Below are 16077 nucleotides of genomic sequence, written 5' to 3'. Positions count from 1 at the left end.
AAAAAATATATGGAACAGAGTTTGTTCTTTAGTTTTTTTTTTCTCCTTGCAGTTTCACACAGTGGCTTTCATTGGAGTGTATAATTTTTTGCTACATATTTACAGCTAGTGGCAGATAATATATATATTATTGGCTACGTTCAGCAGTTTGGCATCTGCTGCCCTCTCAGCACCCATGGAATAATAAAAATGATATTAAAAAGCCATATCTTATATATTTATATCATTATTTCTTATGGACCTTTTTGCACTTTCTATACTCTTTCTTACTTTTGTTTTCTTAAATGCTGCGGTGACTCCTGAATTTCCCCTCGGGGATAAATAAAGTATTTTCTATTCTATTCTATTCTATTCTATCTGTTACAACTGGAAGCGCAGAGAGGGATCCTTTTACAACTCAAGTAAAGTTATTGAAAATTACTTGTCATTTTTAACTTTCAATGTAATATACATGAGGTGCCACTTGATTTTATATGATAAGTTAATTCTGTACACTATTATTCGTGTGTTTCACATTGCTTAAATAATATCTGTATCCTAATATCAATAAGCCACAGCAACGATATGCGCGTGACGTGTCATCAATCAAGGCCAGTTACCTTTTTTTTTTTTTTCAACAAGGCCTGTATTTTTTATGCATTTAAACTTTTGAGGGAACCATTCTGCTTAAACGACACAGTCGTAGCCTTCAATAACCTGCATTTAACGTTTGAAAAGTGCGCTTAGAGGTCTCGTCACTGAAAAGAAGAAAACAAACCTTGCGCTGTTTTGGAGGTAGCAGCATCTAGCGGACACCGCTGGTATTACATCACCTCGCTTGTTAAACTGGAGTTAGTGATCGGCTACTTCGTCCCACCCAAAATCAGTGAAAGCCTCCGTTGTTCTTCGTGTTTTACCGGCGCTCAGACGCATGAATGAAAGGCACGCTGTCATATAGTAGAAGCCGTTTGTGTTTTCTGTCAGTAAAGGTGAGAGGAAAGTAGAGATCAGCGCTGGAGAAAAACTGAGGAAAGAAGGTTTGCAAAGTATGGAAAAAAAGTCGTGAAAAAGTTTGTTTCTGGGGGAAAAGAAAATGAGATCTTTGGTTTGAGGTGAGTAACAACTCTGATTTTCGGTTATACCTTCTAGACCTAAGTATTTAACGGTAATATATAGCCTACATTAAAGCCTATTTCAGTTGAAAAACGATTGTGAAGTTTAGGGAAAGTTTTATCCTTTAGTGTACTTTTTCACTTTAGACATTCCTTTAAAGAATCTCTAGAAATTGAGATATTTTTGGCTTTTCACTTTTTAAGTTCTTTTTCATTTGTTTGCAGTAAATTCATTTTTCTGTGATATTTGATTTTGAGATTCATTGTGTAAACTTTTAAAGCTTAACATCAATTTATAATTAGGGACATTTTTTCTTCCCAGCACTCATTTAGCTCGGGTTAGAGGCTCCATCCTCTGTGACTGGATAGTGTCTCACTCTAAACTGTGACAGATCAGGAAGTCCTTCATCTCTGGGGAAACATAAGAGTCACTATCAATAAGAAACTTTCCCCGGTGGGTTTCCACTTCCTGTCCCAATAAGTGGACAGTGATCTTGAGGTGTTGATTTCTCATATATCACCGGCAGGTTTAATCCTCAGTGGGTCCTCCCTATTCCTACACACCTCCACCTTCCAACATAATCACTCACTCTTTGTCTATTAGAATAGTTTATCAAGAGTTGCCTCCCTTTGCTCCTCTTCCTTTTTACTATCCAGTGCTCACCGAAGTGTAAAGGCATGATAATCCTGTGTGTCAGACAGAGATGTGACTCATGCCTCCCCCTCAGAGGGACCCCAGCTCCTGTGTTTTTGTTGCTCCTTTGCAGAACAGTCTGGCTTACATAGGTTGTCAATGTCATGAACAAACTCAGGGAAGTGTGTAAGGAAGGGAGGTTGTTGTGTTGGAGATGTTAACACTCTGCAGCTGTGTGAAGCAAAGTGTGTGTTCCTGTATGAGGAAGAATCAATGTCTGTTTCAAAGCTGACGCTGTTGGAGCAGATATGTGGTGTGATCCTGCATGATGGAAACATACTTTTTTGACCAAGAGGCAACTTCATAAACGTGTTGTTTGTGTTGGCATTAGTCTTTTCCTGTGTTTTTCATACCGCCCCACCCAAACAACAGAGCTCTTTTAATAACGTACAGTTCCTGTAAGTTTAGTTTCTGTAAGTATTTTGTACTTCTGATTCCATTATTCATGCCTAACATCACTCTGCTTTGTGTTTCTTCAGGAAGCCCTCACGCTTCAGCATCATTTCCAGTTCCCCCCTGAAGTGGAATTTGGCACATTTTTGTGATAAAAGGGATGAATGAGGTACAGAGGGCTCCGATGCCAAATGTTTACTCTAAAATGTCTTGCAAACTTTAAGTGAGATATCCCACAGTGCTGTTGGTAATTGTAGCCATAAGGAAGATATGCTGCTGTGTGCTCTCAAAGGTAGCAAGAAAGACAGCTAGAAGTTTAAAGATAGGACAAAATGGGTTTTAAAGATTGACCCTTCTTTTTCAAATATTTTTTGGGAACAAAATATATCTGGGAATTTCCTAAAACTTTAGAAATGATGACAACACTCCACTGTTCCTGACTTCAGGTCACATGAAACTGTTGTTTCTCTAGGGCCGCTCTGCTATACTCAGAAGGTGCCACCTCGCCTTGTCCAAGGCTGACACCCTCGGCTCTGCTCCTGCCGGAGCTGCTCTCTCTTTGGATGATGGTGGGCCCGCTCAGCCTGAGAACGACGCAGCGTTACCCCTGTGTGAGATCTCAGACCTGTTTGAGAGTGAGGATGGCTCTCCATCGATTCAAGACGCAAGTCAGAGTTCGGCCCAGGAGCTGGTCCAGCCCAACCAGCCTGCAGACAGCAGGCAGAATCTGCGCATGAAGTTCCAGGGTGCTTTCAAGAAAGGCATTTCTAATCCTATGGACCTACTTGAATCAACCATATATGAGTCTAATGTGGTTCCAGGCCCTAAGAAAGCACCCATGGACTCGCTCTTTGATTATGGCACCTACAGGAACACCAGCAACCAGAAGAGACGGAGGAAGAAGTTACCAAGAGGGTGAGAAGGGCCCCACAATCTCTACAGCTAATAACTCAGCGCTTCTTTTCAGTTCACAGATTTACAGTCCGCTCTGTACGGGGGTAAACCCAGACTGGACATTAGGGCTGGTTTGGAAAAATGTCATAAAAAAAACAAACAAAAAAAACCTCCCACAACTGCCACTGTAGACAGAGGTGTGCCCCATGAGCAAGTACACACACACACACACACACACACACACACACACACACACACACACACACACACACACACACACACACACACACACACACACACACACACAGCGTGTACAAGCACACCGTGAACCAAGCAGTGCCTCATTCACTGGTCTAACAGAGGACATGTTGTTGGTCAGTCTGTAGCAGTTGAGGTAATATTTATGCTGCTTGTAGTTCCTGGCTGCTCTACCTGACCCATTCATACAGATCTCTTTTTTTACTTCAGCACCCAAGGGTGTGGCTGATCGCTCAAAAGATGGTTTGAACATCAAACATACCTTTAGTTTTCGTCAATGAAAAGTAAAATGATTAAATGGAAAGACAGGTTGAGATGTTTTCAGATTGCACCCATTATTAAATTTGTGAAAAGGAACATGACATTTCTTTGTATCTTTCCAGTAAAACTGAAACATCGTGTGATGATGCTCAGAGCCCTGACCCCCCAAAAGTGATGAAAATTTTCAACCGCTCTTTGCTCTTTGACTGTGTGTCACGTGGAGACCCTGAGGCTCTCGAGGGTCTGTTGGAGTACCTGCAGAGCCAAGAAAAGAGGTTAACTGATGAGGACTTCAGAGGTAAGATTCAGATGTAAAGCTTCAGCTGATCAGATTTTCTAAACCAACCACTAAGAGTCAAACTAAAAGGGAAGATACAGTCATTTTGCTGAGAAAAAAACATTGATATGAGTTCACTTTTTTGCCTCTATTAGAGGTAATAGTTTGAAAGAGGCAGGGAGCAGACAAAGGGAGGAGACAGTGAGGTAGATATAAATGTGAATAAGTAAAAAGCAGGAATGTGTGGATTACAGCCTCAGTATATGGGCAACTTCTCTAGCCATGAGCTAACTGAAACCCCAATGAGCCATTATAATGATGATATGACAAATATTTTTACACTTTTATAAAGATCCTGTCAAAATCCTCCATTTGAATCTTTACTCAGCCCTAGCCTTCAAGCTTTAATACAGCCTTATCTTGTGACTCTTTCACCTTTGGCCTTTTGTATCCTCCTGCCTCTCCCTTTCTGTTTTCAGCTCAGAGGATGTGATAGGGGAAATGTGGAGTAATGTCAGAGTCTTTGTCCTGCCAGAGGCAGGCCTGAGGAAGCTTCCTGTATGTGTCTAAGTAGATTGTGTTTCAGGTTTATAACAAGGAGCAGAGAGAAATCACAGCAAACTGTCAACTCATTCAGAGAGTTAAACTGGGCTTTTCAGCTGCCTTTAAAACTGGATGACTAAAAATAGCAAAGAGGTAGCTTGACCCTTTTTTCCAATTTGATCTTATGAGCCATAAATGCTCAGCTAGCCTCCCAAAGAAAAAATGGACATATCTACTCAGAACACGTGCTGAGGGACACAAAAGGAAGTCACATTTTATTCTGAATTCAAGGAACTTAGCAGTTATAAAGTTTTTTTTTTTTCTGGAAAGATTTCATGAAGGACTATAGATAAGTTTACATAGTTTAAAAAACAACAAAAAATGTGTTTAGGAACCCCAAAAAAGATAAAATAAAATAATATAAAGAAAGTTCCTGACAAGTCAACTCAAAAATCGAAAAACCCACTTTCAGAAGAGAGTGTGTAATGTTGAATCAAGTAGAGAAGTTTGAATAATCAGAAAAGTTATGGCTAATTGCCTCAAATTGTTGGCTTTAAAGTGAATAAAGTATTCATGTGTGAAGCTAACAGAGCAACAACAGTTCAAACAGCAGACTAAAAGTTAAGTATAAAAAGCTAAAAGAAAAAAACTTTCTTTTTTCACTAAACAATAACATTTTGGATGAATGCACTGATAAAAAGTTAGTTAAATAAAACATTTAAATACATTAAGCTTGAATACTAAATGGCTAACTTTGCTGGGATATTCATCAACTGGTTGGGCTTGTTGCCATGTGGAGCTCAAACAACGTAACATTTTGGTGTCGCTGAAGGACATCTTGTTCAAATTAACTCAGCAACAAAGTAGGACCATGTATTTCAAAACTCTAATAAACACTTTGTCTTTTTCCATAATCCTAATTTGTGATAATTATTATTTCTCCTAGAGCCATCCACGGGTAAAACCTGTTTACCAAAAGCCCTGCTGAACCTTTATGGAGGACAGAATGACACCATCCCTCTGCTGGTGGAAATAGCAGAGAAGACGGGGAACCTGAGAGAGTTTATAAACACTCCTTTTAGGGATGTCTACTACAGAGGTATGTTAAAACCAAATAATGAAAGCACATGTTAGTGAAAAAAAAATGAATACAGCTTAAAGTGTTATTTCACACACATGTACTTTAAATCCTTCATTCTCTGCTGAGTATCAACGGGGAGACAAAGTTTTGTTTAGAGTGACTGTAGCCCCCTCGGCTGGTGGATGAGGCCCAAGTTTAGGGTGAAGGGCTGTATTCACAGTTTGAATGCAGGGGTATTAACAGCTCTGTAAATGAGAGGATCCAGGTCTCTTGTGTTTTCTCCCTCAATGTGTTGTGACAAACGGAGGAGGAGCCCTTTTTAGGATTACACAATGTGGAACTAACAACCAGCGTTTTTCCATGACTTCCTATTCTGCCCCTTACCGAATCTCTGCAGTTTTCACACACAGCAAGTTTGTTAAAGAAAGGATTGGGTTATTTTGCAGTTTTTATGCGACAATAAAACTTAGAAAAAAAAATCAAATGGCAGGAATTCACACTCTTTATACACTACTTAATATGCTCCTCAATGTTGTCACAAAAAAATAATGGGTTAAGAATAACTCAGGTTTTTCTTTTTGGTGTGTGTGTGTGTGTGTGTGTGTGTGTGTGTGTGTGTGTGTGTGTGTGTGTGTGTGTGTGTGTGTGTGTGTGTGTGTGTGTGTGTGTGTGTGTTTTGTGACAGGCCAAACTGCGCTTCACATTGCTATAGAGCGACGTTCTAAGCAATACGTGGAGCTGCTGGTGGAGCAGGGAGCTGATGTTCATGCCCAGGCAAGAGGACGCTTTTTCCAGCCCAGGGACGAGGGGGGCTACTTCTACTTTGGTAATGACCTTTGTAAGCATATAAATGTACCCCACAAAACAAAAGAGCTTATTGTTTTTCTGCGATCTGTGTTTGGAAACCTTACACTTGAACCGTCAAGTCAGAGGCTGACAGTGGCCTGGAGAGTCTGAGCTGTAGCTGTTGTATTTTCTGCCTCATATGCTGATAATAATGCCTTGTGTCTGTGGTTTCTATGACTTCACTCTTTTGGTTTCCACACCGTGTTGGAGTCAGCATGCTGCTCAGAAGTGGTTGTTCTGTCTTTTACATCAGCTAGGTAAAACCGAACTTCTGTGACGCGCTCTGCAGAAGCTGCCAACATAAAATAGTTATGGCCTTGTACAGAGTCCTGGCAGGGACACAGTGGCAGCTACTGGGAGATGAGGTCGCATTAAATCCGTCCTCTCTCCTTTTTAACGTGGTAAGTCTTGGATGGCAAACACAGACTGGATACTGCTCCATTCCAGAGGTGAAGTCCAACTTACACCCAAATGTTTTTGAAGCATCGTACGAGGAATCGTCATTAGCAGCGCTCCAAAAACACATGAAAAGTCAGGCATTATGTCATATGTTCACAAGGCGTGTCCAATTTAAGGTGTCTGTGTTCTGCAGTGAAGAAAGTAAACATCCTCTGCAGACCCTCCTCCGGACAGGACCTCACTGACCTGTGTATAAACAAACCAGGGCGTGTAAACTTTACTCAACACTGCCCTCTGCTGGTGCCAGTCAAGATGTCTCAGTACATGACAAAAAGTGACACACAGAAGAAATGGGTGTTATTCATAGCTGTGCATCATTTCAACCTTGTGATGATACTGAAGTAAATATAATTTATTTTAGTTTCATTCTTCAAAACAACTTCAAGAAGGCAGACATGGCTTATTATGGATTCTTTTTTTATTTTTAACCCTAACTCATTTTCAGAATAGCTCATTTGATTACATTCATGTGTTATATTCCTCACTCATCACACAGGAGATGATTTCTATTTGCACTTAGCACGCTTGTCATTCCCAAATCCCAGCGTGTCCGGGCACAGTGTGAGTAATTTGCTGCGGAGCTTTGCAGCGAGGTGAACAGGAACCTGGCAGGGCTGACGGCTAATGGGATTTAGACTCACGCTAACACTCTGCATGCACCCGTGCAAATCCATGAAGAGGAGCGTTTCTATGTGAGGTGACAAAGTAATCTGTCACCCATGGCAACGGCTCATTTTCAGCAGCTGCTTTTGGCACTCTGGCCCCATTGCGCCCCTCCCTCAAACAACTGCTAATTGTGCTGTTTTCATAGCTAGGATTTAAGTCAAATCTTTGATCCATGTTTAGTATGCTTTGCAAAAACATACAGATGCCAGCTACAGTTCTTAATTACCCCTCCTGTTGATTTGCTTAATTTTAATCTGAAAAACACTTCCTTTAATCTCTTGTGAATTCAGAATGAAGTGAGCTCTTTCTCTGTCTGCACAGGTGAGCTGCCTCTCTCCCTGGCTGCATGCACCAACCAGCCTGACATTGTGCGCTACCTGACTGAAAACCCACACAAGAAGGCCGACCTGCGACGCCAGGATTCACGTGGAAACACGGTGCTACACGCCCTAGTGCACATCGCGGACAACACCAAGGACAACACACGCTTCCTCACAAAGATGTACGACCTGCTGCTCATCAAGAGTGCCAAGCTGTACCCAGACTGCAGCCTGGAGACTGTGCTCAACAACGATGGCATGTCACCTCTCATGATGGCTGCCAAACTGGGCAAGATAGGGGTACGGATAATGAAACAACAGTGGAAAGAAAGGGCCAGAACATTTATTAGTCCAGGTCAAAGGTCAGCAGCTCAGTTTCTCCATGTTTCTTCAGGTTTTCCAGCACATTATCAGGCGTGAGATCAAAGATGAGGAAGCTCGTCATCTGTCACGTAAATTCAAGGACTGGGCATACGGGCCAGTGTACTCGTCTCTTTATGATCTGTCATCTCTGGATACGTGTGGAGAGGAGCCATCGGTGCTGGAAATCCTCGTCTACAACAGTCGCGTTGAGGTGAGATAAAACAGTTGTTTTAAGTTTTTCATTTTAAATATAAAACAGACGTGAAAAATGATCTCTTTTCGATTGTTTACAAGGATTTCATTTTCACTACATGTGAATGTTAAACGTCTGTTCCTTTTGTCAGAACCGCCATGAGATGTTGGCTGTGGAGCCCATCAACGAGCTGCTGAGGGCCAAATGGCAGAAGTTTGCTGCCGTCACCTTTTACATCAGCGTGGTTTCCTACCTCATCACCATGATTATTTTCACCTTTGTGGCTTATAACCACCCAACGCAGGGAACAGTGAGTGAATTAAAAAAAGAGGACACATTGTCAATGTGGTCAAATGATGAAGGAACTGATAAATGACTCAGCATGGGAAACACTTTTTTCATTCAATATCAATTAACACAAAATCATAATGTGTTGCTTACAATAGTAGTGTATTAATGTTGTTTCTTAAGCACTCTGACTATGTTTAAGCCCATGCTGTAAATCAGCTTTAAACAGTTTGCATAAAATGTAACTTCAAAATGATAAGATGCAAACATTATGAATTTTGTATCATTACCAAAAATGAACAGTGAGCAGCTGGTCAGGTATGCTTTGCACAAAGACCAGTGAACTGGGTTGAAAGCAGCTGGTCTGGCTCAGCCCTTGTTGATCTGGTTTTCCTCACACTGAAAGAAGAAATGACTGGTTTGGGTTTAAAATGATAATATGTGGTCAAACATCTGCTTGGCTATGTTTTGAAGCAACAGGTGGAAGGTTTTATTAAGTGTGATAATTAACTGACAACACTTTTAGAAAATTGAATCCTAATGAAAAAAGTGTTACAATAACTCTCATCATGTTTCTTTTCAGCCTCCGTACAGCTACACAACATCATCTGACTACCTAAGAATGGCTGGGGAGATCATAACCTTAGCATCAGGAATTTTCTTCTTCCTCACCAATGTGAGTCCACACACTCTGATGCCTTAAAGTTAAACTTTAAGCTCATCATATTTATTCTTAGAGTAATGATTATTCAAAAAATGTTGTTCCTGTTCTTTGCAGATTAAGGACCTCTTCTTGAAGAAATGCCCCAGGGTGAAGTCTTTATTCATTGATGGATCTTTTCAACTGCTGTAGTAAGTCTTCACTTCCTTGCTCCCCTCCTTCTCACCTCTGCTGTAGCTCCTGCTGACTTTCACTGGAGGCAAACTTTGCATCTTCTTAATTGAGTCATCTAATTAATTCCTCAACCTCCTCCCTGGTACTTTTTTATAGTTTACATCTTTAATTAAACACACGACACAAACACAGAGCAGAGTATACCAAGCACCTCTATGAACTCTGTCGATGTAAATCATTAGCAACCTCGCTGTGATGTGTACGCTCTGTTAAAAATGCCAGCAGTCATGTTTTCATGTCATACATTCTTTCCCCCTAAAACCTTTTTTTTTCTCATCTGTAGCTTCATCTACTCCGTGCTGGTTGTTGTCACTGCTGTTCTCTACCTATCTGGAATTAAGGCTTATGTGTCTGTGATGGTGTTTGCGCTTGTGTTGGGCTGGATGAACACACTTTACTTCACCAGGGGCCTGAAGCTCACTGGCACCTACAGCATTATGATCCAGAAGGTCAGATGAGAAATAAAAATAAGAAAAAAAGGATTCACTTTGGACGTCAATGTCCTGTTTTGCTTCACACATCTTTTCTCTTTTTGATCCTCAGATTCTGTTCAAAGACCTTTTCAGATTTCTGCTGGTGTACGTGCTCTTCATGATTGGATATGCATCAGGTGGGTGACCAGCCTAGCTTACTGATGGATGTCAGTATCATATCAGGCAAAAGTTCAACACTCTGACACTTGTTCACAGGGGACATATCCATAACACTAACTGGTTTGTGAAGTAACAGGAAGAGGAACCAACATAACGGATAGGAGATAGTTAGCTTAAATAGCATACAACAGTGCTCTCTTGATTTCAAAGTAAGTAACTAAGCTGAGTTCAATGTCTAACTGCTAAAAAAAAAAAAAAAAAAAAAAAAAAAGCCTTAATGCTAAGCAAAACAAACCATCTGGCTATAAACAGTGGGCTAACACAGCAATAAGGGATTGCTAGGCTAACTGCACCCTGACATGAGCTGGCTCCATTAACAGGAGCATGAATTACCCTCAAACCCTTCTGTAGTTTAGTTTTGAAAGATTTTCTCATCTGACTCTAGATGATAACCTTACCGTCTCTGTGTCCTGTCACAGCCCTGGTGTCCCTGCTGACAGTGTGTCCTCCAGCCGGCACAGACTGTGGTGGAGAGTGCCCCACCTACCCCAAATGCAGAGACCCAGACACATTCAGTAATTTCCTCTTGGACCTGTTTAAGTTGACAATCGGGATGGGAGAGCTTGTCAGTATCGACAGTGCACAGTATCCCGCAGTCTTCCTCATCCTGTTGGTGACCTACATCATCCTCACCTTTGTGCTGCTGCTCAACATGTTGATCGCTTTGATGGGGGAGACAGTGGGACAGGTTTCCAAGCAGAGCAAGAAAATCTGGAAGCTTCAGGTGAGCTGAGGCTTATTGTTAAGCTTATTGTAATTTTGGTATAGGGAGCAAAGGGTTGTTGTCAGAAATACAGACAACTAAAGTTTTTGGGGATGCTTACAGTTGGAAAATAGCAGACTTGAAACTTATTAACTCAAGCATGCAACTTGTTTACAAGGATGATGCTAATGTTCCAAAGCTAGCAGGTCTAATACCGCTATAGTAACTTAACCAACTACATAAAATCACAAAGAAGCCTTCAACTTTAAAGCACATACAGTATGTGCTTGTTTTAATGGAAATTTTTTCAAAGGATTTTAAGCCACAACAGTTGTTGTCTTTATCTTTCACCAAATATCAGTGATTCAGTCGTGTTTAAATTGAAGTCATCATGGAGAAAGGAAGCTCAAAAACACAAACAGAAAAACATATGTTCTATTTGAAATTGTATTACCACTTTTCAGGCGTGTTGATGTAATGTTAATTCACAGTGGGCAACCACCATCTTGGACATAGAGCGATCTTTTCCAGTCTGCCTTCGAAAGTCTTTTCGAGCAGGAGAGATGGTGACTGTGGGGAAGAACTGGGATGGCACACCTGACCGACGCTGGTGCTTCAGGTATTTTGCATGTATCATTATCACTGTCAGTCAGCAGTACTGTGCCACTTCAAAGAAAAACTGCCAGCCCTAAAGGTATGTTGTTGTATCAGGGTAGATGAAGTGAACTGGTGCCACTGGAATCAGAACCTGGCGATCATCAACGAGGATCCAGGCAAGAATGAGACGTGCCAAGCAAACGGCCTGCAGCAGAGCGTCAGGGCCCTGAGGAGAGGTGAGATTTTCGCTCTGCCCTCATGAATGATTTCATAAACAAATAAGTGTATATTCATATGAAGGGCACTCTTTCATGTTCAAAGAGACTTCAAAATCCATTCTCTTTTTATCTCTCTCCAGACCGCTGGTCCACAGTGGTACCCCGGGCACTGGAGTTAAGTAAGGGTCCGCGGAGTCGTGATCTAGTGGTAGAGATGGAGCCACTGACGCCCAGGCACTGAAGCTGTCCTTCTTATGAGGAGACAGCAAAGAGCAGTTAGCATCAGTGGGATCACTCTGCAGGGGACGTTTGGGCCAATAAGTGGACTCATTTGCACAGATCTCATGTGCCTTTTGTGCAAAGAAAGTATAATATATTTTGCAGTTAATGGTCAGTATTAGAGGACTACGCACATGGACACACTGGACATGTAATGAGTATAAAAGAGCAACTACTATTGAAAAAACTAAGTAAAAATTGTGACTCCAAGAAGTAAGTGAAGGACCAATTCAGCATTATTTTGCGTATGTTAACTTGTATTTTTCACACAAGAGTAGAAGATGTATTATAAATCTGTATGATACCTCTGCATCAAGGGCATCAGTGGCTAAGCACTCAGGGATTTAAAAGGGTGAAACATTTCAGCATATCCAGTCTCATTAAAGAGTTACAGAAAACAGAATCATTAGTTAACTTTTTTTTTTTTTTTTTTTTTTTTTTTAGAATAAAATCAAATTACTGTATTACTGCATTAGCACTGTAAACAAAAGCTTTTGTAGAAATGCCTTCTAAAGATTTATAAGCACTGCGAGATATTCCATTAAGAAAAAGTGATAAATATTCATAGAGCTGTAGAATAAAATAAGCTTTTAATTTGCTCGCTAGATGTTTACGGTGCTCCTTTATAGGGAATTTATTACATACAATGATTTAAATGGTCATGGCCTTCAGTGTATATAAAAGAGGAAAGGAATGTATTTATGAAGTATGTTTTACTTCATTGTATTAACTAATAATTTTAAAATTATAAAAGTGTCAGGCTTGGACTGCCAGCTGAGGCTGCAACGCTTTCATTTGAACTGAAACAATGCACTATGACAATTTGTGATGTGTGCATTATTATATGAACACAAAGACATTGTTCTGAACAAGATGGGCATGATGAGCAGGTTAGAGTTGTCAAGCAAATATGCAAATGCTAGACAATAGCCCTCCGTGTTATGGTTTGTCTTTGAATTTCCACAGTTATTGTTCCTTTGCAGCTGGGGTATTTGCATAATCAACTCTCAGGCCTCGCCATTATGTGCCTTCCCCCTATTCGCTGCAGTGTTTTCATTGCAATTGGCTCTTTGCCCTATATAGCTTTTTGTATATGCAACTACTGCATGTATGCATGTTTTTGTGTTATTGTGCTGAATGATGGTGTTTGATTAGGAGCACATAGACTCCAAAGTTCATCTTTGATGATTCATTGCTGTTGAAGGTTACAAGCCATTGTTTGCTGAGTTTACAGAGCTTTAATAGAGAGGAATATCTTCACATTTTATATTGTGCTTACACTGTTGCATAGGACAATAAATACTAAATTTGTTTTATAACTCACACGGTAGTCTGCCTGCAATTTTATACGAGAAATGACTAAAATTTTACTTTATGACAGATGCACCTTTTAATGCAAGAAGACTTACACATAATAATAAAAAAACTGTTTTTTTAAGTATATACAATTTGATTAATTGAAAAAAAAAGGCGTCGGCATTCAAAAAAAAAAAGAAAATGACAAGAGTGTTTTGGATTTAGAATCTTTTTTTTACTGTTTTCAACAACAATGAGGTATTTTTCTTTCTTTTTTTCTTACAAAATGTACTTCTGTACAGTTTTCTACTATAAATATATTTTCATTCTACTTTTCTTTTAATACATATATTTAAATTAACTATACTAAACTATAAAGCCAATGTTTACTTTTTTCATCCATAAAATCTTTTTCAAATATGATGATGACCTTACGGGTGTAAAAAGATTTGCAGTTCCTTTTCATTGAAAAGTGCACTCATTATCAGACCCTTTAAAGCTAATCCTCAAAAACTCATTAGAGGTATTGTAAGCATTTTCATTCTTCATCTGTAAATTATCTCATGCAGTTCCTTCTGTGGCCTGCCTGTGGCAGCAAAGGCCTTGGATCCTCTGCAACGCTCCATGTGCAGCTCACGTTGAGGCAGAGTGTGTAAGCTGTGACTTTTCAAGCAGTTACTGCAGGGCAGAATACTCGCTTTAATCACATCAGTAAATATTAGAATAAATACTGAATACTACTACTATAAAAGGTTTTACTTTGCAGGATGCATTATGATGTGTTTCCTGTTTTTCTACCCCTGGTCTTATTGACCTCTTTCCAACACCTGGTCGGTAATTACGGGCTTCTGCCTCCCCAATAAAACCACAAGCTGGGAACAATTTACGAACTGCTTCATTTCCTCTCACCTTTCATCATTACACTGCACCTTTCCTTTTCCTCTCAAAAATGTCACAGTGCTGATTCTCACTCCTGATAACTTGGGCCTCACCCCTCACCTCCTCTTCCTCTCTCCTCTCTGTGAAGCGGGCAGCGCTGAAGGACACAGGGAATCTCTCACCACCTCAGAGAAGAAGCTAATCCTCTTTGCCCCAACTTTAACTGGGCCACTAATCCTCTAGGTTTATCTAAGCAGTGAGCACCTAGCGCTGCTGACAACTTGGCCTGCCCTCCTCCCTGCAGCCTGTTAAGTAGGGCAGGGCTCGGTCCTGCAAGTGTCACTGTCAGCAACTCTGGAACCGCACACTTTGCACAGGAAGTGTGAACTGTTAACAAAATGGCTCACTTGCTTGCAGCATGTGCGTGTGTGCTCACTGCCATGAAATGTGTCTCAACAAACCGAGTGACAGCCAAACAGGAGGGTGTTGTAACGGCCCACGTTTAGTTACCACACATGGGGAAAAGTTGACAGTTCCCGCCAAAGGTCTTAGGTAAAGTAACTAGCTTAGATATTGGCAGAACAAATAGTTCAGCTATTGGCCATCCGTTTAAACTTTAAAGTGTTAAGGCTGATGAGTCTCAAGCAGGTAGTGGGATGACAACTCATCCTTTATTCACTTAACAACACTTCAGACTGGCTGGTGGCTTCAAGTGCAACATTTATTGTCTGTGTGAGGTCCAGCAGCTGATACAAAGAGAAAAGAAAACTTACATAATGGCCACTCTCTCTTTGATGGTCCTCTAGGCTAAAAGATAACAGATGACTCCCAGAGCAGGTTTCTCACAGTTTGAAGTCAGTGCTAATTTTCCTCCTGTAGGAAATTCCTTGAAACTCCTTCCATAATCCCCAGTGAAATATTTGACTGAGGTGTGGTATTTCTAACTGGAACGAGCAATCACTGGAAGCACTGGGAGATGAGAAGCTGGAGACATATTGGTGAGGTTGCCTGTGAGATGACCTTTCAGTTCATCTGAGATGAAACGAGGCTGCTGAACCTGAAATGATTCAGAGTGTCTAAACTGACAGGCGAGGGCACGGCGGCGGCACAGCGTCAGCCTGCTGCTGCCCGGCCTCTGTAGGCATCTCTCATGATTTATTGTGAAATTGCCACAGACTCAATGTGGCGTGCAGGTGAATGAGTTTTGCTAATAAGAGAAGCATTTCTGCTCCACAGAGCTCTTTTTCTGTGTGAGCGAGCGTGGATGAAATCAGTGTGCAGTCTCCCAGTAGCACACGCTCTGGTGGAGGCGGCTGGCTCATCAGTCTGTGGCTTATCTGATGTTTTAGGTGGGTGGAGAGGTGGGGAATGAGAAAAGAAGGGAGGTGAAGGCGTCAGTGTTGAGTTTTTGGAGTTACCTGTGTGTTGTTAAACATTCAGATTGGGTCTACGTGTTCCTTATCTTCAGGTGGTGGTGGATGTGCTCTACCATGTTGTGCTGGCAAAATATCTGAATGAATTCATTATAACTGTGAACACAATGTCTTTTGATTGCTTGGCATTTGAATACAGACCAAAAATGATTGAGTTAATCTCAAGAATGGAGACAGTTTGCTGTTATTGAGTCTTTTTCATGTAAATGTGTTATATGGAGCAGAAGAGTTGGAGCTGTGTGAAGAGGGAAAAAATCAGTGGTTGTGCATTGATTTGAAGCAAATGGGCTCAGCCTGCATGGCTATACTAAGACGATAAGTGCATTTTAATTGCTTAAAAGAGTGCTTTAAAGTTTTTCTTGTTATTAATGATTACATCTATCCAAAAAGTGCCCTGAGCTAACACTTTTGTGAGTCAAGGAGCCACTCCTTTCTGTGCAATCTCAGAAGGAGCTATTTGGGAAAGCTGATATTCCCTTTAGATATGGCTTGAAAGT

At 40.8% G+C, this 16077-nt stretch overlaps 1 protein-coding gene across 1 annotated transcript; it reads left to right on the top strand.

Annotated features, from left to right (window-relative positions):
• The first annotated feature begins 913 nt into the window (after positions 1 to 913).
• trpv4 (transient receptor potential cation channel, subfamily V, member 4) lies at positions 914 to 12404 on the top strand. Its single transcript, XM_074670543.1, has 17 exons — positions 914 to 1091; positions 2265 to 2347; positions 2651 to 3093; positions 3714 to 3889; positions 5358 to 5510; positions 6178 to 6318; positions 7785 to 8083; positions 8178 to 8357; positions 8491 to 8649; positions 9211 to 9303; positions 9406 to 9479; positions 9806 to 9971; positions 10066 to 10132; positions 10595 to 10899; positions 11370 to 11497; positions 11590 to 11711; positions 11834 to 12404. Exons 2-17 carry the CDS (start codon positions 2339 to 2341, stop codon positions 11932 to 11934), a joined length of 2616 nt encoding a protein of 871 aa, XP_074526644.1. The 5' UTR covers positions 914 to 1091; positions 2265 to 2338; the 3' UTR covers positions 11935 to 12404.
• The last annotated feature ends 3673 nt before the right edge of the window (positions 12405 to 16077 follow it).

This window comes from Halichoeres trimaculatus, unplaced genomic scaffold, assembly GCF_033239565.1.
Source record: "Halichoeres trimaculatus isolate MK-OKI-2021-1 unplaced genomic scaffold, fHalTri1.1 fHalTri1_scaffold_5, whole genome shotgun sequence".
Lineage (NCBI taxonomy): Eukaryota > Metazoa > Chordata > Actinopteri > Labriformes > Labridae > Halichoeres > Halichoeres trimaculatus.
The sequence above is the reverse complement of the archived record's forward strand: the minus strand, read 5'-3'. Positions and strand labels throughout refer to the sequence as shown.